Here is a 26,093-nt window from a genome sequence, read left to right on the forward strand (position 1 = left end):
CGGACAAGAAAAGCATCTTCTTGTATGTATTAAAGAACACATTTAATCATTCAAGTGATATAAATTTTGTTTCTAGAAATACTACCACTAATCAGAAAAAAACCAAGGTACTAGAAAGTTTAAATAGTGCAGGTTTTCTGGTAATGATATAAACTGCATGTTATGGAACCCTCCTGGGAATTGGCCCAGAAAGTGATATCACTGACAGATGGCCAGGAGGATCTCTTTACCTCCCTCCCTTGTCCTGCCTGTCTGGGGATTCTACAGGTGTACCTAGAGGAAGAGTTTCTTAACAGAGTAAGTGACAAGATCTTGAGTTAAACCATCCTTAGTAAACTTCACTGTTTGTATGCAGAACCTGAATAAATTTCTTCTTGCCACATTTTAATAGATTCTAATTTATATAAATTTGTATAGTACCTACATGTATATGAAGTGTCTATAAATTTTCCCTTGCCACATTTGAACAGATCGTGGAGACAGTTAAATCCAGTGATCATCAGTTCAAAACATACATTTTTTCACCGACCACACCCGTGTTTTCACTTCTTAGAGAGGTATGTAACTGAAGATCAAGATATATATTTAATATACATGTACGAGGGGTTATCAAAAAGTTCGTGGACTGAGGCTATAAAATTAGTACTATGTAGTCTGTACTTTCAAAATTTATAAGGGACATAAAACAACAAAAAATAAAGAAATGTTGGAAATTTTAGCTTGATTCGTTCATTATTTGTTAAAATATGATAAAATAAAAACGACAATATATGATTAACCGGCGCCGTTGCCGTTTAGTTTCATGACGTCCGACAACGTCATTGTTTTTCAATGTCCGCTTCTTCTACCTCATACACTTAATTTGATGCGATTCCCTGGAGTTGAGTAAGGACTTAAACCCATCTTATTTATATGACTTTACGATGTCAGGAACAGCGGCTTTAAATGTATACAATATTGCAAATGAATTTATACATTCAGAGAGATCCTCGCTCGACTGTGCCAGCATATTTTGCTTTTGGGAGTTTAATATCTACAACATATGATCAACGTCATTTTTTGACGTGATTGATTTTTCACACCTTGACTACAAATCGACATTATCTGTGCATCCCTTTTCTCTCTGAATCTCTTTTGGCATTAAAAAACAAATTCTCTGGATGCATTTAATTTTTCCATAGCCAGTTTAAACATTTCCTAGGTCTATACCACTTTTTTCAGAGCCAAAACTTTATAGAATGTTGGAAAATGAAACCCCTCCCCCTTTTGACGTCAATTTCAAGGACTTATTTGTTTGGACACTCCATGTCAAATTTACGATAAATTTTCATAAAACTTTCAGAATGAGGTGAAAATTTCATATTTTATGAAGCAATAGTGTCCCAACATATACATGAATTAACGAGATTTTTGGATGTCAAATGTTTAGACCAAAAGAGTTTTTCTCAGTTACACTTTGGTCGAAAAAACGTCGTATTCGAGGTTGCGCCGCCTGGACATACCATAGCTTACAAAAACATTACTAATTTATTAAAGAATAAAATTTATGATTTGCGGTTTATTCTATACATAGAAAAGAGGATGCTAACCAGATATTTTAAAATTCATCGATGTACCTAATGCGGTTTTAATTTTATGGCGCTAGTCCACGAACTTTTTGATAACCCCTCGTATATATCTAATATTATAGATTTAAAGGATTTCATTTACATATACATATAATTTGTATATGATGCGACAGGAAAAAAGTTGTTTTAACTTGTTTCATTATAAAACCTCTATCTTTTGTCTTAGCATGCTTTCCTTCTGCTGCTAAATGAAAAGTTTAAGTGAGTACATTTTACCTGGCCATTTCCGAATTCTCCATCATTGTGTCCATTCCATTATCCCTGATTGTGATATGAGGCTTGGGTTACTTAGAAGAACTATATGTCTGTTTTCAGATCTCTGTAGGAGTGTAAGTTGATAGAGGTCATAATGTCAGTTAAGGATGTGTGGAAATGGAGGAGTGGTACTATTTTAGCAGTTGCTCTAAATGCACCTTTTGAATTCAAGGTTAATTTTACACATCCAATGAATTAAACAGCAGCAGACAAGAAGAACACAACATTAAGTATACAAATTGTGGAGAATTTTGCAGCATCTATAGATCTTACCTGAAATGTGTTGTATTTAGGGATGCACACTGCCAGAACAGAACAGAGTTTAACTTTACATTATTTTAGGAACATCAAAAGGCAAGCTTTGTAACATTTGATTACTTATGTAATTATTTTTGTAGAGCAAGTTTTGCATAATTCTCAACTTTACCTTCGACAAGTCCGACAACAAAGAATGCACATTTTTTACGTATTCAATAACATATTGGTCATCTAACACATACAAGTGAAAGTAGTTTTTCAACATTGATTACTCTTACAATATTCAACTATAAAATTTCTGTAGGTCCTACCACAGTCCAGCATTATTTAGAAAAAGGAAAAATACCAACAAAAGGTGAGTTTGACTATAAATGCAGGTTTAGTGTAATTGAATTATCACCAACAATGTCAGCAGTACTGTGGTGATCATTTTGGCCATGCTGGAAATATACAATAGTCATATGTTTAGTTTACTAAGGAGGAAGGGAAAAATATATAATAAGAAATTGTGCTCAAGAATATTTATATGATGCTGGTTGTGATAAAAATATCTATATTTTTATTAAGAATATTAATTATGCAAACTTTCCTCAATTTTATAGAATTATGGAGACACCTACACAAGGACTAATGTAGCCAAAGTTTTATCAGACATCACAGATGGATATTTCAGGAGGTTTGTGCAATGATTTATAAGTTATACCCCCTCTACAGCATCCATGCCAAAGTTTTTGGGAACAAGTTCATTTCCAAGTAATTATAAGCTTTTCCTAGAAAAAAATTTCATGGATGATGTATTGGGGAATGTAAATTTCCAAACTTCCTTTAGAGGCTTGATCTTGCCTTGATTTCATGGATGAGTAATTGAGTATGAATGTTTTTGGAGTAATTCCATTCTGAAGTAACTATTGTAGTAAAACTCATTTAGTATGAACACGGATATTGCGAATTCACAGATATAGGGAAGTCATCTTGAATCCCCAGCTGTATGAATCAAGGATTGATCTTTTAGACGAATTACGAATATAGCAAGTTTTGCTGTAGTGCTATGTATACCAAACGTGTTTGGATGATGCATCTAAGAATGCACATTATCAATCCTGCTTGGGATACTGGATCTGACCTTATTTCTGTAAAATTATTTGTCAATGAAAAAAATATAAGTGCTAAAAGTTCTTTAAAATGTATTTCTTTTATTTTGTTTTTGTTATTCTTGGTGGGTGCAAGATATCAAGGATTTATTATCTATTTAACAGGAACTACAGCGTCCCAAAGAGCAATGAGAACAGTGTCTGTAAATGTGATGAAATCAAGTGTATCCATGACGCTGTCTTTGTAGCTGGTTAGATTTCTATTTTTCTTTCATAATGATTTTTTTCCATAGTTAACTCTTTGCCTATCACGCCGTCTGTGACGTAATAGTAGCATTACATTTGTTACTGTTTGATGACGTTATCCTTTTCCCCACAGCGCACTTGCGATTACGTGCTGAAAAGGCGTGGTTTTGAAGATGAATATTCACACGATGTATGTAGCAATGGTTGTCGTATATATCGCCATAATATCCATGCAACCATCTTTAATGTTGAATTCAAGTATTTATGGTGATTTTATCCTGTTTATTTTGTTTAAATATTTCTTTCATGTGGAATGGTACAAACTAAATTTATTATATTAGCTTACAACTTATTTATTTTAAATTTCAAATTTAAACCTAAAACCTCAATGAAAATAATTATTTGATTTTTCAGACAAGGTGTCATTTTATGCTCGTGTTAAACAACGAGGACCCCCCCCCCCTTTTTTTTATTTCTTTGGTCCATGCATAACGATTTTATCGAAACTTGCAGAATCTTCAACTATAAATAAAAATAGAAATGAGGTCTTGAGAAGAATGATTATCACTTGTGAAGATATTTATAAAAGTTATTTTACCAATTTTGTAGGACAAAAAAGAAGTTATAGCTTTCAACATATTTAAATTTTTTTATTAAGAGTTATTTGTTTTTACAAAACAAATATTGTTGGAATATATCGCTTAATTCTATATTGAACAATAAAGTAGCGTATTGATTGTCGAGGGAAACTTTCATTTTTTAAGTTAAAGCAATATGAGCTGTATCTTTGAAAATTTTATTTTGCTGGTAAAATGTGCTATTATGATTAAGTTGAATGTAATTTAAACCCTTATGACCAATAAGCCCAAAATAAAGTTTAAAATTTTTTCAGATGAAATATTTCTGTACAAGCGAATATACAGTTTTATATAAGAAATTATTATTGTACAGGACGACAATAATTAAATTTTGCTTCAATCAAAGCTAATAAAAAACTTTCCATCGCAAATATGAACAAAAGAAGTTTATAAATGATTTATTTTTCTGTCATTAAATTAGTTAATCACAAATTTGCAATAAAATTTTCCGATGTCAAACATGCAGCTCATATTGCTTTAAAATTTAACTGATCACATCTTTTTAATATTTTGACTGATATACGGATCAAATACTGCCGTCGGATAATCAGTCTAAAATTAGCGTTATACGGTATCTAATCCTTACTAGTCAAGGTTTTTCGATCCGAAATCTACTGTGGTAGATTGGAAACCCTTGGCTAGCGAAGATTGAGGAATCTTTACACCTACAGGTACACGTGGATTACTAAATAAAAAGCCATGAAATAAAGAAAAAACTTTTTTATTGGCTAAAGGTGAATTTGCAAAAAAGAAAAAAAGAATAAATAAATAATAAAAAAATAAAAAAAAAAACCCATCGAAATGCAATATTTCTTTTCTTAAGAATGGAATTTTAACACATTTTTAAAAACAATGTAATAGTTTACAAGAGAGGCAAAGAACTTCTCGGACGTAGCGGTCAGTACTGGACATTTTTCCCGATGGTGCCCGAAGTATTCCGATTATTTGTGGATCAAATCAAGGAGTGCTTCTGAAAAGATTTCTTTGGAAATGCATTAATGGTAGCTGTAGGTATTGAGAAATTAATATTAGTAGGTATTTCCACAATTTTTCCAAGTGTTGTCAAAGAAATTACTTCATTTTGCCTTCTTTATCATATTGAACACGATGAATTTTATGAACATGCAGCGTCGATGCAGACGAAAACCTGTCCACTTTTAGAAAAAGAATAGTGTATCTAAAAAAAACTTGCAGAAAATAGTCAGATTAAGAAACATGGTACACAATGAAATTTAATCAATCACTCAGGATCTATCAGGAGTTGCTGCATAGTAGATACACAGATTTTTCAATATCTATACTTTTGTGATTGCTCGGTTATCCCTATGATCATCATATTATCAAAATATACAAGTTAACGGCATAAAAAGTAATTGATTGTGTTTGTAAAAGATATGCAATTCTGACCGAAATAAATGTTCATATAAATCAGAATGGAAAATAAACAAATTATCTCAATATATTTCAGTAATGAAAAAATGTGTTCTTACTACTTTTTCTTTCCGATATTTCATAGTTTATTTGGCAATTTTTAGTTAACTTTTATTTTCCGACATTTATGATTTTTTTTCTGTGTATAACGTAAACATATAGCCGGTGGAAGAATCGCATCAGACCACATCGTTGTCCTCTTATGGAAAGTTTACTCCCCTATTAAGTTTTTCTTAAACCAATCATGTCTAGTGTATGCAGTGATGACAAACTTGAATCTACAGAGTACATGTATATATTCTCAAACTACATGCGAAAGCGGATGAGTGAATATTTTTCAATATACTGACAATATAAACGTACTCAAGGCGGATCAAAAATATTCCTAAGGAACTATTTACCCACTCATAAAACTAGGCGGGAGAGGTATACTGTTTTACCCTTGTGTGTTTGTCCGTCTGTCTAGCTGTTTGTGTGTATGTCCGTAAGTTTTGATCGCAGTTTTCGCAGCAACTACTCATCACAGAAGCTTGAAATTTTCGCACATTCTCCACTGAGGCATGCTATATTGTGGGATCCATTTTTTTAAATCTGATGTTAACTGCCTGTTAATCCGTGCGTCTGTCGTACAATACATAACACATTTCCGTCGCAGTTTTTTTGCAGATGCTTGAAATTTTAGCACATACTTTGTTGTGGCATATTATATGATGGGATTTATTTTTGTATGAATCTGATGTCAGCTTCCTATTTGTCCGTGCATATGCCCGTAACTGAACTTGTGTAAATTTTAATTAACATATAACATATCAGTGTATTTTCACATCATAGCGGGGTATTACTAGCGAACATTGGCTCACATACTAGTTGTTTGTCAAGTCCCGTTTGAAAAAATATCAAACAAGCGTGTAGTATACTTGCATGAAATTTTCCCGATTACCTTGTTTTATGTATATACATGTACGTATATTTTTAAAAATCAATACATACGAGTAAGTGCAACACTTTTTTAAGAATATTAATTGGAAACGTTGACTCGTAACGAAATCTTCCAAATTTAAATTAACCTACATCTTTTTCAACACGATGTTGCCGTTTCTTATTTTTTTTCCTTTTCAATTAATTGTGTATGTATTTTTTTTATTGCTGTGTAAGGCAGAAACAATAAGGTTGTATTTTCACGAATTTGAATTTAAATCGAACAAGAAATAAGATTAATCGTAAATTAAAATAAAGCTTTATTTTATGAGCAAAATTATCTTTTCTCTTCAGTTGTATGAGTATCAATTAACTTAAATCTTTCTTTTTTTTTGTAAATTTATCCGTTCCTTCTGTCGATTTTTGCACGCACTTTATCAATTTATTACATAAAATATTCATTTGTTGAATTTGATAAATTCTGGATCAAGAGTCCCATATCACACAAGATTGGTGATATCTACATCACCAACCCAGTGGTTCAAGTTGTGAGCTTATTTAGTGTCAAAAGAAATACCTTCTAAATTTGTCTCGCATCCCAAGTTTCGTCTAATAAATCGAACGACTCGGACATATCAAAACGAGTAAAAATATTCTTATTTGCGAACTATATTAGAATGGAATTAAAAAATATATTATTTATCATTTATTGTCATACCATCAAAACTTTACGCGGTATCAGAGCAGAAAACGTCAAAAAACGCAATGTGCGTTAAAGTGCGTGATTGTGGGGTAAAGGTATATGCGTTAAAATGCGTGATTGTGGGCCAACGGTATATGCGTTAAAATGCGTGACTGTGGGGAAGGGGGTTAAGCATTCTTTGCAGGATAAATTCCAATGCACATACATGTATATATTGACTTTGCATATGGACCTTATGATTATTATGGGCAAATATTGGAGTCTCAAGATGGGAAAAAATGCCTCTAAAATAAAAGTGGCTTGACCTTATTCTAAAATTATTTATAAAAGTTGAAGGTCACAGGCTAAAAATTTTTAAAAATCAAAACAGCTTACAATTCCTAAAGATCTACATGTATATAGTTATTAATAAATAGAAATAAGATTGAAATCTGTGAATTCATATCTTTTATTAATATTAATTCCTCCACAGGTAGATACAATAAGTACAGCCGCACTTTGAGTCAGACTCCGTGGATTCTGGCCGGAGGCAGGAAAAGTCAGTCATCCGTGGAGGAAGAAATCTGTGGACCACTGAAGCAGAAGTTTAGATTTACAGGTAAAATCCTGGGTATATATTCACGTATCCTCACCATGAAATTAACTAGGGAGATTTCCTTTCAATTTCACCTTTACGGAACGTTACATACATTTTGATACTAACATGTATATTAAGAATTTTAATGAATTAAGGTAAGTCACTCCTGAAATTTGTTAAATCAAGGATTTTTTGAGAAGTATATTTTGGATAAGTACTCATAAAGTGTAACTCAAAATCGCAAAGAAAATAGGGGGTCAGTGTGCATCCTACTGATCTACGGTACTTTTAAGTTGACCTTTTTGCACTTAAATTTCATCTCTTTGGTTAATTACTTTAACCCTTATTATATTTGATCAGATGTAAGCATGGCAATAAATATAATCTTATTTTACGTAAAATAGTTTGAATAATATTTATCATTAAACAAATCTTGCAAATTAATGCGCGTAAATTATTGTGTGACCTTTTTGCACTAAAAAAACATATCTGGGGTATTAAAAAACTTAATAGGCAATAAAAAAATTTCTTATATCAAACTTTTTACGATTTAAGTGCTGATCAGTCACAAGTAAGGAGTAGTTTAAAATAATGAAAGAAAAAGGCGGGGTCAGTGATGTTAATTTTGAAATATTTGTCAAAATGTGTGATTTTCAGGCAAAAAACGGTGTAAATTTGATCTTGACTTCTTCAATATATTTTCATTTTTTGGAAAAGTTTGTTGAGGGAAGGTGTAAAACTTGGTCTAAAAATATAAATTAAGACCTATATAAATATTTTTAGCAATATCAAAACGGAAAATATTCCCCGAGTAAAAGTATGTGAGGCTAAATTTCCATTACATTAAATTTTATAAAAGTGCAGATTTGCAAAATTTTCTGCTAAATATCCTTCCACCAAAAGAAATAGTCCCTCAGAAATCTTGCTTCTTTGTAGATTTTTGAGCAGTTTTTTCATTGAATGTTAAAAAAATTACATTGTTTAATTTAAATATGTAATAAAAATTGAATTTTAATAAGTAGTTTTGAAGTAAAAGCTTCTGCGTAAACTTTTCTAAAAAGCTGACGAGTGACTTACCTTAAAGGAATGCTGATATATAAGACGAAAACTGTCGAAAGCGTTTGGCACATTTACATGCCCGTAAGAAATATATTAAAATTGCGTCAGAAGTTTTAGATATTTGATAAAAATGAATCGACAGTCAAGGGCGGATTCAGGGGGGTTTGGGGGGGGGGGGGGTTGGAAACCCCCCCCCCCCCCCGCTCATTGATTTTTTTTTTTTTTACAAGTGTCATTTTATCATTTTGTTGCATTGATAAGACTCTAATAAACATGAACCCTTTGTTTGTACAACTGTGAAATATACATCCACTACGTAACAGGAAATCACTTTCCGCTTGAACGCACACAATACACAGGTTATCAACAGAGAGATCGGGTAGTCTGTGCATCTAGTGAAGTCACAAGGTCACAGTACAATGTGATCAGGTACCAACAACAGAAAACTGCAAAGTTACGGTGCTGCTCAGTAATATTCTTTTGCTGATAAAATGCATGTTTTTTAAACTATGAATAAACTATTATTCAGGGTTTTTTTTACCGTTTTAAAATTAAATTAATATAATTTTTTTTTACAAAACCAGGTTGGCTTAGCAAACCCCTCTATAGTTTTGACAGATTCTCCAGTTTATGTAAATTTTTACTTCAGTTATGACAGTTTGAAATTTCATTAATTGTACACGTGTGTTTATATTCCAAATAATACTGAAAGTATATACTCAAGTAAGTTGAAAAGCACAGGTTAGGGATTCTGAAAAGAATTCAATTTTTAATTTTTTATAGTGTTTATTAATAAAAATTTGGTATATTAGTTGTATCTTGGAAGTCAGCTTGACATAGGACTAAATTAATTGTAGGTGCATTTAAAGTAAACTAAGACAACTTGAAATCAACTGCTTGCATTCCTAAAATTGTCTGATTTAACATTTTCTTAAAGCAAAGTCTATTAAAGTTAAGTTAAATTAAAGTGAAAACATTTTATTAAAAGTTTGTGATGATCAGTCCTTAAAAAAGCTACAAAAAGTACCCCCAAAATGCTGGAAAATGCACCATTTAGAACCATTTAAAACAAAATTTTCTCGGGGGAGGCCGAACCCCCACCTATGGGAGGGGGACACCCCCTCCCATGCCCTCCCCCTTCGGCCCTTTGGGCCTCAAACCCCCCCCACATGAACTTCTGGATCCGCCACTGACAGTTTGTTGTGTATTTGTAAATATTATTGGTTATTTTATATCATTGTCCAATTCGATGGGTTTCTGAAAAGCCAGAGTGTTTTTATTAAGAGAATCTTATGTTACGGCTACTATTAGACAACGGCACCGGTAACTATTGGAAAAGGTTTAAGTTTTCAAATTTCATGAAATCACATCCTCAATTTACATATGCTATGCAATTATAGTAAGAAAACTATATATATATTCTTTCTAAATAATTGACTCGTCATGTATGTTCCTTTCGATCATATAATGAATTAATCGTATTTTTATATGTATGGTGTAAATAGTGGAGTTTGTACCCTGTACACAAAGGCTTTGGAACAGAGGAAGGCTAAGCCTTCCCACTTTTTTTTTGCAAAGATACATGTAGACATAATATATGCACTGAAAACCTATGCTAATCTTTTTTTTTATTGGTGTAGCCCCCCCCCCCCCCCGCCCAACTTTCAATTTGCTTCCGACGCCTATGGCACATGCACACACAAACACCCTCACACACACATGTGTCTGTTTTGTGTTATCCATTTAACCATGTGACCATTCAATTTATTATATTCCAGCTATGTAATTGTGCCAGATTGATTAAATTTACGATGTGGAATTTTCACAAAATCATAATTATCGATTCACAAACCACGAGAGATAATTTGTCTCAAATATTTACGCAACCCACCTCTACAAATCCAAACATAAACCTACAAATTAGCAATCTCTTTATCTGATTAAAAAAATATGAATTGAAAAATGAATAAAGCTCACATAAAGTTATATAGTAGTATGTTCATAGGAGCTTACATTTACAGTGGACCCTCATTTATCCGGACGCTTTGGTTCCCAGACAATTTGTCCGGATATGTGAAGCATCCGGATATCTGAATCACCAGTTCAACAAGACAGAATAACATTTTCAAATTTCGTTCCGATGAAAAATCGTCCGGATACTGAAGCATCCGGATATCTGGCGTCCGGATATCTGAAGGTCCACTGTATTACGATTTATGTACGTAGGACGTTCATAAACTGTGCATGCACATCGGGTAAAGCACGTTGAAGGGAAAAAAGGGGGGGGGGTAGGTCTGCTCCTTTTGCAACCTTTTTGTTAAGAGAATTTTCTGTGATTTAGAAAAGAAATCTTTGCTGTAGTATTGTCAAAGACTCCCAGAGTCACATTAAGTCGATTTACAAGAAAGGAGATGGGTGAACTTAGCGTGCAGAAAGCCCACTAGCTTCAGACATATAAAAATCATATTCAAATTGTGAATTTAGTATTTAGAGTAAAGTTCTTATCATTGTTTTTTTATGAAATCATGATAAACAAAATGTTTTGAGAAAAATTTTTTATTAAAATTTATTCTTTTATTAACAAAAAATAATGTGGTATCCATTGGGTTCGAACCCTGGCAATAAAAATCCTGAGTTGCATTCTCTATTGAGACTAGCACATAACCACTACGCTACAGAAGTCCTGATGAAGTGTAGCATTTAAATCATGTTTGTGGTATGACCATTGACTTAAGGGATTTCAAGTATTTCTTGAAAAGATACGAAAGTTATGTCATAACATTGTATTTTTAAGGTATAGTGGGTCTTTGCTCCATAATTTTGGAAACCAACATATGTATGTTTGTATGCAAACTTTGAGGATTAACTCTCAAAAAAATGGAGAGAAGACCCACTTATATCGAAAAATAGTGTTATAGAGTGAAAAAATGACTCGTTTTAGCCTCTTTCGTGTGTGTACAGTATTTCATAAGCAAATAACTTCAACCTTCATGAAATTTATGCAAGTTGTAGAGATTTTACATAAAGTATACTTTAATGTAAGATGAAATATTAAGGAAAATTTTGATATACATGTAATTGAGATTAAATTTTTCACCTTCATGTTTGTTGCGCTGTGGGCTTATCTCACGTCATGTTCACCCAGGTCCTTTGACAGTAAAAAGAAGTGGAAAACATCAATATAAAAACCACGCTTTCTTCCGTTGCGGGGGGGGGGGCTTGTCTTTTCTTACCTATATAATTTAAAGAACTCCTAAAAGCCTAATGGGGCGAGGGGGGAAAGAGGGTCGATGTTTTAATTATTGCATGTTAGTCGTACAACGAACCAATGCATCACCGTTCTTCGAAAAAGAAATATGGAATTAGAAATATTTGACAATTTAAGCTTATACTTTGACTTTTCTAGATATTATACATGTTTAAGTGTACATGTTGGCTACAAAAAGCCCCAAAGACTCTAACTTGAGAAAGATAAAGAAATGATTGTTTAAAAGAATATATATATATATATATATATATATATTATATGCTATTTCAAATTGATTTACGTGTCCTTTCATAAAGCTTTCTTTTTGAATTGTGTAGCAATGCTTTTCAAAGATCAGCTCTACTTTGCAAAAAACGAAACATTTGAGTTACAGACGCGTGCCCCCCCTCCCCCCTCCACATTTTGTTCCAAGCATAACCTTTACTTTGTAAAATGTTCATTGAAAGACCTAAAGACCTGTTTACTTTCTTCCAAGCGTAACTTTTAATATATTGAAATTTTTTCATTGAAGCCCCCCTTTTTATTGCAGTATAGTCAAAGAAGGGTAGGCGGTAGCACATGAAAAAAATGGCTCTGAAAGAAGTTTGAAAATTTCCCTTTTTTTTTTACATGTCAGATTTTTTTAAATATAGATTTGAATTTTTCTGCCCCCCTTTTCAAAATCGAAGTTACACCCATGAGTTAAGTTGGTAAAAGTCAACTGCATATATAGACATCTTATTTCACATGCACTTTGGGATATTTAAGATGTATATTTTAGAAATTTGCTGCCATAAGTTTGTTTCATATCTCTGTTAATATAAGGAAAATTTTCAAATAGCAGCCGATGCGATGTTTTCAGTTATTAACCGGTGCAACATATGCTAAGACTCTGATAAAAACCGTAACTTCAAAAAATCGTGTTTCATCTAAAAATCTCTTTTAAAATACACTTTTCAATTTTTTAAATTTATTTCTAAGTATTATTATAGATTGACGCATCTTCAAGAACCGAAATACCCACAATCTGAATAATAGATTATTTAAAAAGCATGAAAACTGGGTATTTATTGACTTAAGATTTGGTACAGGCTTCGGAAATTTTACTAATTCTAAATTATTAGAGGGCTATTCTGCAAATTACACATGACAACATCTATACAAATACCTTACTTGTTCCATGCACCCGGACTTTTCAGAGACTATCTTGATTTGGGGTCATGATTTTACAGTTTTACAACTTGTTCCAAGAGTTTTCAACATATTTATTTCTGCTAGCAGCCGTACAATTTTCGAATAGCAACAATGAACGCGATTTTGTTCCGATAGCAGCCGTTTAGGTACTACACCGTGCACATTGTTCCAAGAAATTTTTATGAGTCCACGTGAAAAAATTCCAAACTCCCATTAATCCTTTGCGGTGCATAGCAACAGGGTAGCTAAAACATAGCAACAACTTACTTGAAAAAAATTACAAACAACGATTTAATACAATCTCCATGCCATAAACTACGTCTGTGTCCTAAGTCAACAAGACTTTTTATCTGACGTCATACTTTCGTCACTTTAACGGTTCAGGTATTTCCGATTTTGTCGGAAACTTCGAAGAAGTTCGGAATCTCGATCCCGATTTTTAGGAAGTGATTTCTTTTTGTCCCCCGCTTGAAAAGTGGGGGATATTAATTTGGGTTTGTGTGTCCGTCCGTCCGTCCGTCCGTCTGTCCGTCCGTCCGTCCGTCTTTCTGTCTGTCTGTAACGCTTTCGTTTCCACACGATATCTCGAGAACCCTTTGAGCTTTTGCAATGAAATTTAGCACAGCAACTTCCTATGGACTAAAGAAGACCCCTATTGATTTTGAGGTCAAAAGGTCAAGGTCATAAATAAGCAAATTCTGTCTGTTAAAACACTTTCGTTTCCACACGATATCTCTAGAACCATTTGAGCTATTGCAATGAAATTTTACATAACAACTCCCTGTGGCCTAAAGAAGACCCCTATTGATTTTGAGGTCAAAAGGTCAAAGTTCAAGGTCGTAAATTTATACATTCTGTCTGTGTGTAACATTATCATTTCCGGGCGATATTTCAAGAAGATTTTGAGCTTATGCAATGTAATTTTATACCAAAACTCCCTAGGACGTCTCTCGCCCCTATCAAAGTGCCCCGCCCCGTTTGTATTATTAGTATTTATAGTATTACATGTCGCTATTTTTAGCGCAGGGGCACGAGGAGAGTTATTGCGTATAAAACAGGTTCTCGGCGGACTTTATGTTCTTATTACATCTATTATAACTGTTTAATAAAGGCTAAATAAATCAAACACCATGGATTGTGTAAAATTTTGAGAATACCGAACATGAAAACATGAATATATACATGTATGTGACTTCAGTTCTGCATATACTTCACTCCGCGTAAAGCGATTCCGTGGTCTAGTGGTTATGTCTCTCGCTTCAAATGTGAGAGGTCCCGGGATCGAATCTCGGTCGAACCTTTCTTTTTTTTTTTAAATACTTTTTTTTTTTACTAAATGATAGTATTCAGCATGTGAAATGAAAAATTTATGAGGTTATAAAATCATCATTACAGTGTGATAAATATTCCATATAAAAAAATCTTCTGTACACATAATAAAGAATAAGCAATCAAATCTTTATATGCATATTGACATACATGTATTTTATTTCCTTCAGTATACATGTATACATTTAATAATTCTACAAATTCAGTCAGGAGGAGCCGACTTTTTCCCTAAGCGGGGGACACGAATTCTCTGAATTAGCTTGTTATTATTTTGTTTCCTTCTTTTTTCTTTCTTTTTCTTGAATGATAGGCATTATATATATATATACACTAGACAAAATTGCTAAAGCACCACTTTAAATTCTTCTTTGTGATTTGAACATTTTCCTAATCGGTATGAGTATATATAACACGTCATATTTTCCAATACAATGAGATTGGGAATTGTCTTGGTGTCAGAACAAAACCTTAAAATGATCTTCTTGCCCAAAACCAATTCCCGACATGCATTGCGTGCCTCTTTTTTGCCCAGATATGTGTATTGCTATATAATTACAGATGATGGTACTTGAGGTTACAAGAGAAACAGTCTCCCACTTTAAAAAATTCGAATAATATGCAGCATTTGACTATTAAATCGCCTGCTAGTCATCCAATGCCTAGGCTTCCACGCCCAGTCCACTCAACTTCCGGTTACACCAATTTTGTGGAACGACATTGAAATTGTTGTGTGGTGTTTACTTAATGGCTTGGCTATCTAGAGTGAACATTTTTATGTCTTCTAATCTATTTTCAACAATTTCTCACCAGAAGAATAGATATTGTTTTCATTGTTTAAATTTTTCACATATCTTTCGAAAGGAACCCCCCTTCAGGCACCATATTGTCTGTTTTATCACGCTCTTCTGGGATCAAATGCCGCATACGGTATAATTTTATTTCTGATTTTCTAATTAGTACAAACATAAAGAACAAAAATGCCAAGAAAAAATTAGAAATTTATCCCTCCAAATTAGTGTAGACACGATTTTCACGTTTTTTATTAAATGGTCACACATCAGTGAACATTGTAGTTATTTATCAATTAAGACATTCAAATGCTTTATATTTGATTTTGTAGCATAATAATATATCAAATACAACTTAAACAAGTTTTGAAAAGTAAAATTTTACTTTCATTTGGTGGTGCGTTAGCAATTTTGTCCAGTGTATATGTGTGTGTGTGTGTGTGTGTGTGTGTGTGCGTGCGTGCGTGCGGGCGGGCGGGCGGGCGTGTGCGTGTGCGTGTGTGTGTGTGTGTGGTTGGGTGGGTGGGTGTGTTGGTAGGTAGATTTTTTTTATAGTACATAGCTGCACTCGCCCCAACGGTCACACCGTAAAACATATTAAATGTTAAACCCATAAAAATTGTTTCTGACATGCAGAAGATTTTCATTTCGCAATACTACTGAGAAATTCTCTAAAAATACCCTGACGGTAGATTTTTCCTAAACTTGGCATGTACAATGTAAATTGCATACGTTATAAAATTAAAGAGTTTCTCTTTTGTAGTTTTCATACAATAAAACGCCAGTCAGCCTCCTCAACATAAGTAAAATGCGAAGATTAATAAATTCTTACGACATATATGTTTATTTAATAAAACTTAGATTAAACATAGATGGTATTATAAAACAAGTATTGTTGTACATATTACAATAATAATAGAGTATAATGAGGCGACGGGAGAATTTTAAATGCACCTACTAGTATTTTACTTGTATTTAGTAGGAGTAGGGTTTCACTGGAGATATTTGATTTTCTTCACTTCTTGTTTCCTGAATTGAGCAACAAACAGATTGTCATTTGTATCTGTACACAGTCCCCGGGGTACACTCAGTCCACAGTCTATGTAACGAAGGAACTGTCCTTCCTGGTCTATGATGTGGACACAGTCATTGTAATCATCAGCTGTAAGGATGTGACTCTGACTGTCTGTGGTGATTCCTCGTGGACTGAATGGTTTGTTCTTTTGAGCAGGAGTATGTCCAGTGTACCTGAATCTCAGTTTCCCGGCCTGATTGACCACCACTATTGCTCTAGCTATATTGTCAGACACACAGATATCCAGGTTCTTGTTTTCTGTTATGTATTTGAAATTACCTCCAGATGAATAGAGAGGTTTACCTTGATCATCAAACTGAATGGTTTGTTTCTCTGTGGAGCCAGAGTAACGGACAACTTTTGTTTGTATGTTATCATTGCTATACATGATAACCAGGAGGTCACCAGAGGAGGTACTACAGACACCTTGAGGTTTCCAGTTCTGTAGTCTGATCACCTCCTCTATCTTCGCATTCTTCACAATGTTCAAAGTTCTATCACTGTTATCAATATAAACTAGATCTCCAATTTTTGTCACTGCTATGTCATATGGTGAATTCCCTGACTTGGTTGTGATTGACTTGAGTAGTGATCCCTGATTGATGCTGTAGAGTTTCATGGTTTTGCCATCTCCACTTGTCCAGATTTCTTCATCACTCAGACAGGTTACATTGTAAAGGTAGACATACCCAATGTCTATGGTGGTGACAGTCTCTGGTTCATCAAGCAGCTGTTTGACTGGAGGAGAGGATCCAGCTTCTGGTGATTTCTGTATTGTCTTCATGCTGTAACCATGTTTATCTAAAGTAAGAGTACTTGGCGACAAAGTTCCAAATATTTTACCAAGTTCTTCATTAATTCTGCCTGGAACAAATTTAGGTAAAGATGGCAGAATTTTCTGTGGAAGATTTCTATATCTCTCTACATTGATTGTAATACTAAACAGTTTTGAAATGTTATTAGAATCCTCAGTAAGATCAATTGAATGAATTTCATCCTTGATGTCAGACATTGTCTTGTTTATTTCATCCAGATGTTTCTGTAGAGTTTGTAACTGTGTGTTTTTCATCTCATCAACTTCAGCTTTAAGTTTCTGGACAAGTTTGTCAATTTCTCTGTGCCAGTCCTCTCCATGTTTTGTTATGGCTGTTGAGAGATCTCCATATTCCTTTTCTAACTGACTCATTCTGTTTTGTACATCAGAGGCAATGTCCTGATAGGTGGGATAAATTATTTCATTTAGCTCAGTTTGTTCTTTGAGAATCTTTTCTTTTTTCTCATCCACAACTTGTAAGATTTCTGATAACTTATGACCCAGATGTTGATCAGATGCTAAACACTTTGTACACACAGAAATGCCACATTGATTACAGTACATTGTACATTGTTGTTTGTTATGAAATTTACACCCAGGGTATAAAGGAGTGGATTTTCTGTCATTGAAATCAACAATAGCGTGAGGTTTTGAGAGATCAGCAGAGAAGTGTTCTCCCACACAGGCCTTACACAGGTTGACAAGACATGTATCACAGTGCATCTGTACCACAGCGGTTTCACACAGGTCACATCGCATCACGTCCTGGGCACTGGTACGGGGGTCCATATTTAAACTTGTGACTCTGAAATATAAGGTTAACAGTATACAGTACATGTAATTGATTAAAGTACCAGCCTGGTAGTTGAAAAAAAATGGCAGCCTTAGTACTGCTAGCTAATCCAGCAATTAGTTGATGAAATGAATATATATTGTCTGTCCAACAGTTTTTAAGTCATCAGAAAGTGTTTTATTGCTTATGTAGATTTTATTATCTCCGAATATGTTACTTTTTAGTGCAAAAAGGTCACACAAAAATTTACTGCATTAATTTGCAATATTTTTTCAATGATAAAAATTATTCAAACCATTTTCCGTAAAGTAAAATTATATTTTTTGCCATGGTTACATCTGATAAAATATAATAAAGGTTAAAGTAATTAACCAAAGAGTTAAAATTTAAGCGCAAAAAGGTCAACTTAATTGTACCATAGATCAGTAAGATGCACACTGACCCTCTATTTTCTCTTTGATTTTGAGTTACACTATATGAGTACTTATCATAAATATACTTCTCAAAAAATCCTTGATTTAACAAATTTCACGAGTGACATACCTTAAGTATAAGTCTAAAATAAAACGTAAATACTTTCAATTTCAAAATAGATTCATTCTGACAATAGATCTTTTTTTTTGCTTTCAGCAAGTATATTATTAATGCTAAGTTTACACAAATTTAATGTACTTGCAGTCAATAACCAGCTAATGACCAAGACTTAGTACATGTTTAGAATCATTTACTGGTAATCAGTACTGGTAATTTACACTGTTCATTTCCAAAGTATTTGAAAAATAATGTCATACTTGTTTGTTTCAAGCTGTATACAGTATAATCATATACAATCAGGCTAAAATAGCAGTTTGAAAATGTTAACTGATATTTGTTTGTCTCATGAGGAACAGACTATAGTACCTGTAACTTGTGATTAGGGTGTTTATTGTATAAAATTTCTTCATTAATAACAAAAGAAAAGAAAAAGTGACTAGGTCGTGGAATTACTTCTTTAAAAGAGACTTGAGCTTCTGTGAGTGAGTAAGTAATAAATCTGTATAAATTAGACTGATGTTTTCATACTTTTTAAAAAAAAAATACACTTAATTTAAAAAGAAAGTACAAAGTAAAAAAAACATATCCCCTCTTTTCTTGAGAAATTCTTCTGATTTGAAGTATTTTTTAAGATATGTCATTGAAAATATGTATTCCTAATATACTATGCATCAGTTTATCTGTTGTTAAATCCATAATTAATACATATACCTGGTTTTAGACAGTAATGGCGTCCTCAGTCAATAAAACTACTGATCCTTTCTACGTATAAAAGATCACATGATCTATACACCTGTGTTATTTACCTGTTGTCAGGTGTTTATACTTCCTGGTCTACCTGTACTGGGAATTTAAATTTCTTGAGTCACTCTTAGATTATGTACCCTTCTAAGTTTAATATATATATACATGTACATTTTTTCTTTCTTGGTTGCAAAGAACTAATAAAATTCATTTCTGGTGGAATTTTGGATCAGTGTATGTCCATCAGGGGTCAATAAATTTTATTTTGGAATATAGAAAACACCTATCTCTGGTACCTATAGTCTTGTTTTCAAGTGTTAAGTCTCACATTGTAAAGTGACCAAGCTTTGTCAAATCATTGGCCTATTAGGGTCTTATTGGAAACATATACAAACAAACCTATGAAAAGTTTCCAACTTTTAGTTACACATAATTAATGTACACACAACAAACTACACAGTGATTCCCTTAAGTGAAAATGTAAATATATTTTCTAAAAATGTTGAATAGATAATAGAATATTTTTTTAAAATGTTAGATAATAAAAAATATATAAAGTATTCTACATGTATTTCCATAGTCTGCATAGTTATGTTGGATATAATGAGAGCTGGAAGTGCATTATTAATTAGGCGTTTTCCCATTTACTTGGTGAAATTAACATTCAATACAGTTGTAAATATCGAGAAATTACATTGTAACATGCTATACTTTTAAAGAGCTATCAAAAAGGAAAGAAGTTGGAAATGTTAATATTTGTATATTGATGCACACAATTTTTTTTTAAAAGGCATGGTCTTAAACTAACATCAGGATTTGATGCTGTAAATGTATTATATTTGGTGTGTACGATATCTAGCGGAAAATTATTTTTAAACAAGTTAGTGAGATTTGATTTAGCGCATTTCTTGATGTTCTTATTCATGTATCAATGTTTAAGACATTTAGCGATGAACTTGAATTAGCGGAAGTATCTTTCCGCCAAAAGCGCTAAAAAGAATACACCGCCAAACGTAATACGTTTACGGTGTATTTCTCTATCACAAAATAAATGTGGATTTTATTCTACTGAGCTGAATGTACTTGTTATAATGGTACTTTGATTTTGATATTTTTTCAGAGCAGCGCTTTTCTTCGTCAGGACGAGAAGACGTGGATGTAAGAATGTTAGGAAAAGGTAAAGTGTAGGTTAAATTTTGTATAAGGTATAATATTTATACTTCAAATATATTTAACTTTAAAGATATTTATATAAGTGAACATTTCTATTGTTTTCTTCAAGACAATTATGGAGAATTTATAAATTATCAAGACAGTTATGCATCATTTATAAATCAAGGTTAATGCCCCTTATAAATGGAAGGTGGGTTTCCCTATTTCTTTTCATTATGCAGCTTGACACAATTTTCATAAAAAGAAAACATGTTTCTAAAAATTATATTGCTAGTGTAATTGAGTTGCATCTATGTAAAATTATCAATTCAATATAGTGATTTCATTTTGTCCATTTAACAAAAAACTCCTTTCCTGTTGCAGGAAGGCCTTTTGTTGTAGAAATGGATGATCCCCATCGAGCTGAATTCTTGGCAAAAGATATCCTGGAAATACAGAAGGCAGTATATACATATATAATTTTACAAACCTTAAGTTAGACTTCGTATTTCAATTTTATGCTATTAGTTTGCACTTATTGTATTTGCTCTTGGCAAGTCTCTAGACATATTTTTTTGGAAGGGAGAGGGGAAGCAAAAAAAAAAAATGTTTTTCATTTAAAATAAGAAACACATTTATTGTTCAAAATATCCTGCACATATTTTCTATAACCACAAAAAGTGACTTTTGAAATAAATTAACGAGGACAAATCTAGTTGGAAATTACGAAAATGGATTGATAAAAAATTTTAATTCTTGGAAATATATTTGTATGTATTCTTTTAAGGAAAATTAGAATGAACTTTTGTTACATTGCCTTAATTGTAGTGAAACAGGCGCACTTGCAAGATATGGGCCATTTTTTGTGTTTTTATACATAAATACATACAAAAACTCCACAATAAACAAAGAAATGGACAAATTAAAAAAAAATGATGAAATGTTTTGTTTTTCACATATATCATGCAATTTCCATTCATCTTTCAAAAAATGAAAAGAAATTGCCCTTTATTGTAGTGAAAAGGGTGCATATCAAAACACAAAATAGGACCTATTTTATCACACTATATATTTCATACATGGGTTTATAGAACATCAACAAATGCTTGTAATTCTGTATTAGTTTCTAAAAATTCTATAATTCTTACATTATGAAATAGCTTTTTCTTCATCCTTTATTTTTCTGAATACACTGTTTTACTTGGAAAGGGGGGGGGGGGGGTAAAAGGCAACAAAATTACAAATTTTACTAATATCATGTACATGTACAGTAATTTATAGAAAAATAAAATATTTTGGGGGTGGCATTTAAATGATTCATAGAGTTGTTTATTTTTTTTTTAAAGTCAAGCTAATCCATGCACAAAATTTTAACAAAACAAAAAGGGTCAGTAAACACTTCAACATGTTCAAGGAGAAAGACTAAAATCGTTTACTTTTGGTTGCAGTGTTGTTTTTTTTAACTCACTTATTTAAATAAAACAAGATAAAATTAATGAAACTATACGTACTTAGAAATTGATACCTCAAATTAAATTATACTCCAAAGATGTTTATAAATCACAGAATTTATTTTTTAAAGCATGTAAGTAATAGAAATGCAAGAATTAACTTGCACAGTCTATAGAGCTACCAGGTATCAAAATTAGCGAAACATTTTAGCACAGTATGACGTCATATTAACTGTGACTTTTTTTATATTCAATTGTGACGGCAGTCAAGTGTACTGTGACGTGCCTGAAAAGATGCTGTATGAAAACTTATGCGCACATCAAGTAGATCAAGTAGATTGGGTCTCGTTAAAGCTGATGTATAATTTTGTAGTGCTTTTTTTTTCAGGAAATCAACAAGTCAGCTGATAATAAAGTCAGGGATTTACAAATTGTTGACAAGTAAGAATTTTACGATGTGAATGAAATATTCAGTCTAAAGGTTAATTGACCCTTTGATATGAGGAACATAAATAATTACTTCTTTTGAAAATTGTTATGATAAATCAAATGCAATTTTTTGCAGTGTATGGTAAAAAATACCTGCATTAAAATATTGTATTTCTTGAAAATCGTTTTCATTGAGGCATCAAATTAGAGTACATGTATTTGAGATATGAAAAACAGAGTTATAATGTACCTTGGTGATAAAATGTTAGAAGAAATTCTGTATTTATTTTTACTTTTCATTAAAAGAAAAGATGTAGATAAACTGAAGGAAGGTGAAATAGAGAAAACAAAGACTTATTCTGCTCTGTGCTGGTCTAAAGAATCTCTGTCTGAGGAACAACTTAACAAGCTTCAGAAAGTCAAGGTAGAGTCTGTGTTCAATTAAGGAACGTTTTTAAGTTTAGTGTGAATTATTGGTGTGTGAATCACACAAACTTGTCACGTAGGCATATTTCATGAAGCGCGTTACGTGCAAGTCTGTGTGATTTTCACACCAATAATTAACACTAAACTTAAAAACATTCCTTATATTTACATTTTACATGTTTGGAAGCATCAAAAATATACTTATTATTTGGATTTCTTGCTGCCCTATATCATTGCATTTTTACTAACGTTGCTGCAGTTTCATTGTGACGTCACATTAACGCACGTTTCTCTGTATATTTCTACGTGTGAGTATACACGAAAATGGTATCAATTCAATTTCACTCTTGGGTTAGTAGAAAAACACAGCTAATGTAAATATTTAAGGAATGTTTTTAGCTCACCTGAGCCGAAGGCTCAAGTGAGCTTTTCTGATCACATCGTGTCCGTCGTCCGTCCATCGGTCCGTCTGTCCGTAGGTAAACTTTTCACATTTTCGACTTCTTCTCAAGAACCACTGGGCCAATTTTGACCAAACTTGGTACAAAGCATCCTTGGGTGAAGGGGAATTTAAATTGTTAAAATGAAAGGCCAAATCCCTTAACAAGGGGAGATAATCAAGAAAAGACGAAAATAGGGTGGGTTTATTAAAAAATCTTCTCAAGAACCACTGGGCCAGGAAAGCTGAAACTTATGTGGAAGCATCCTTGGGTAGTGTAGATATTAAATTGTTAAAACCATGACCCCCGGGGATTGGGCGGGGCCACAATGGGGATTCAAAGTTTTACATATATATATATAGGAAAAAACTTTAAAAATCTTCTTCTCAAGAACCACTGGGGCAGAAAAGCTGAAACTTATGTGGACGCATCCAGGGGTAGTGTTGATTCTAAATTGTTGAAATCATGACCCCTGGGGGTAGGGCGGGGCCACAATGGGGAATCCAAGTTTTACATAGAAATATATAGGAAAAATCTTTAAAAATCTTCTTCTCAAGAACCACTGGGCCAGAAAAGCTGAAGCTTATGTGGAAGCATCCTGGGGTAGTGTAGATTTTAAATTGTACAAATCATGACCCCAGGGGGTTGGGCGGGACCACAATGGGGAATCCAAGTTTTACATAGAAATATATAGGAAAAATCTTTAAAAATCTTCTTCTCAAGAACCACTGGGCCAGAAAAGCTGGAACTTATGTGGAAGCATCCTTGGGTCGTTTAGATTCTAAATTGTTGAAATCATGACCCCCGGGGGTTGGGCGGGACCACAATGGGGAATCCAAGTTTTACATAGAAATATATAGGAAAAATCTTTAGAAATCTTCTTCTCAAGAACCACTGGGCCAGAAAAGCTGAAGCTTATGTGGAGGCATCCTGAGGTAGCGTAGATTCTAAATTGTTCAAATCATGACCCGGGGGGGGGGGGGGGTAGGGCGGGGCCACAATGGGGAATCAAAGTTTTACATAGAAATATATTGGACAATCTTTGAAAAGCTGAAACTTATGTGGAAGCATCCTGGGGTAGTGTAGATTTCAAATTGTCTAAATTATGATCAGTGGGGTACGGTGGGGTCACAATATGTATTACAAGGGGGAAATCTAGTAAAGAACAGAATGGTCAAAGCTTCTCAGGTGAGCGATGTGGCCCATGGGCCTCTTGTTAAGTTAGTGTGAGTTATTGGTGTGTGAGTCACACAAACTTGTCACGTAGGCATATTTCATGAAGCCCGCTAGCACTTCATGAAAATATGCCTACGTGCAAGTTTGTGTGATTTACACACCAATAATCCATATTAATCTTAAAATCATTCCTTATATTTACATTTTACATGTTTTGAAGCACCAAAAATATACTCAATATTTGAATTTCTCACTGCCCTATTTTGTAGCATTTACTTAATGTTGCTGTAGCCTCAATGTGACGTCACGTTAACGCGCGTTTCTCAGTGTATATTTCTACGCATGAGTATAGACCAAAATTGTATTCAAATCAATTTCACTGATTGCTTTGTAGAAAAACAACAAATGTAAATATATAAGATTGTTTCAAGGTATTTTGCAGTATTGAGCAGTGGTTTATATTATACAATTATATTATACAAATATATAATTATACACTGTAGGTCGATATGTGGTTATATGGACTTGTGGCATTTGATGTTGACCGAAGACAGAGAAAAAGATAGCGACCGAGCCTGTGAGGCACTGAAGAGAATAATAGTTAAATTATATAATCACTTAAAGTGAATGCACTGACACAGTCCTAACTGGACAGACTCGGCTGTCATTACGTCACAATAATTAAAACATGCTTCTTATATTATGACATCACATTCTTCGTAACTTTGATGCAACCGAATGGTGTATTATGCGATATCATTTTCCATGGTTGCACTTTCGTGCCGATATTATACAATTATGGACTTCAATGTAGGTTGATATGTGGTTAGGGCGACCGAGCCTGCGAGGTCGCTATCATTTTTTGTGTCTGAGGTCAATATCAATTGCCATGAGTCCTTATAACCACATATTGACCGTTCACTGAAGTCCATAATAGATATATTATATATTCACTCAAAGTAAATGCACTAACACAGTCCTAACTAAACAGACTTGGCTGTCATTACGTCACAATGGTTAAAAACACGCTTCTCATACTTTGACATCATGTTTTACGTAACTTCAGTGCAACCAAACGCTGTGTCATGCGTTATCATTTTCCGCCGATGCGCTTTCGTTATCACATAAGAATGAATATCACGTGACGTCCATTCAGTCAATGAAAATAACGAAAATAATTTCCTTATATAATATTATAATAGGAGGAATATCACGTGACGTTCTTTCAGCCAATGAAAATTACGAAAATAACATAACATAGTAAATTGTGTCAAACTTTGTAAAACATTGTTGACAAATTCATTAATTTATTAACACCATTCTTTGGTACCTGGTTGTTGAGGATGTATAACAAATTACTGGGTCCTGTATAGCACCAGTTTAATGAAAGAGTACGAAATATCAAACTCTATTAGGTTACAAATTATTTAAAGTTCCTTTGTAATTTTATGCTGAGTACAAAAATATTGACAAGAATATATGAAATGGCAAGATCTCTTGGCTCAAGGATTCTCAGTTAAAAATCAGTTATTTTTGTTTGCATTCAATTTTTTGTCATTTATCAAAAGACTCCGATTCGAGTCCTACACCGGCGCCCTCAGGCGACAAGGGAGAGAATTGTGTACAGTGTGTCAGCGGAGAAAATAGATGACCTTCATTCCACCTTGAGTCTCTCAACACAGGCCGGTGTCGCATAA

General features: G+C 33.2%; 1 protein-coding gene and 1 pseudogene across 1 annotated transcript; one reads left to right on the top strand and one right to left on the bottom strand.

The window, feature by feature from the left end:
• Positions 1-26,093, top strand: LOC134237393 (tRNA pseudouridine synthase Pus10-like; annotated as a pseudogene).
• LOC134237396 (uncharacterized) lies at positions 16,302-19,326 on the bottom strand. The gene is made up of 2 exons (XM_062719501.1): positions 19,290-19,326; positions 16,302-18,056 (listed from the first exon to the last, which is right to left on the bottom strand). The coding sequence occupies exon 2, from the start codon at positions 18,038-18,040 to the stop codon at positions 16,355-16,357; it is 1,686 nt and encodes a 561-aa protein (XP_062575485.1). The 5' UTR covers positions 18,041-18,056; positions 19,290-19,326; the 3' UTR covers positions 16,302-16,354.

Source organism: Saccostrea cucullata, unplaced genomic scaffold (genome assembly GCF_032062105.1).
Source record: "Saccostrea cucullata isolate Sc308-1 unplaced genomic scaffold, CSIRO_AGI_Scuc_v1 ctg4894, whole genome shotgun sequence".
Lineage (NCBI taxonomy): Eukaryota > Metazoa > Mollusca > Bivalvia > Ostreida > Ostreidae > Saccostrea > Saccostrea cuccullata.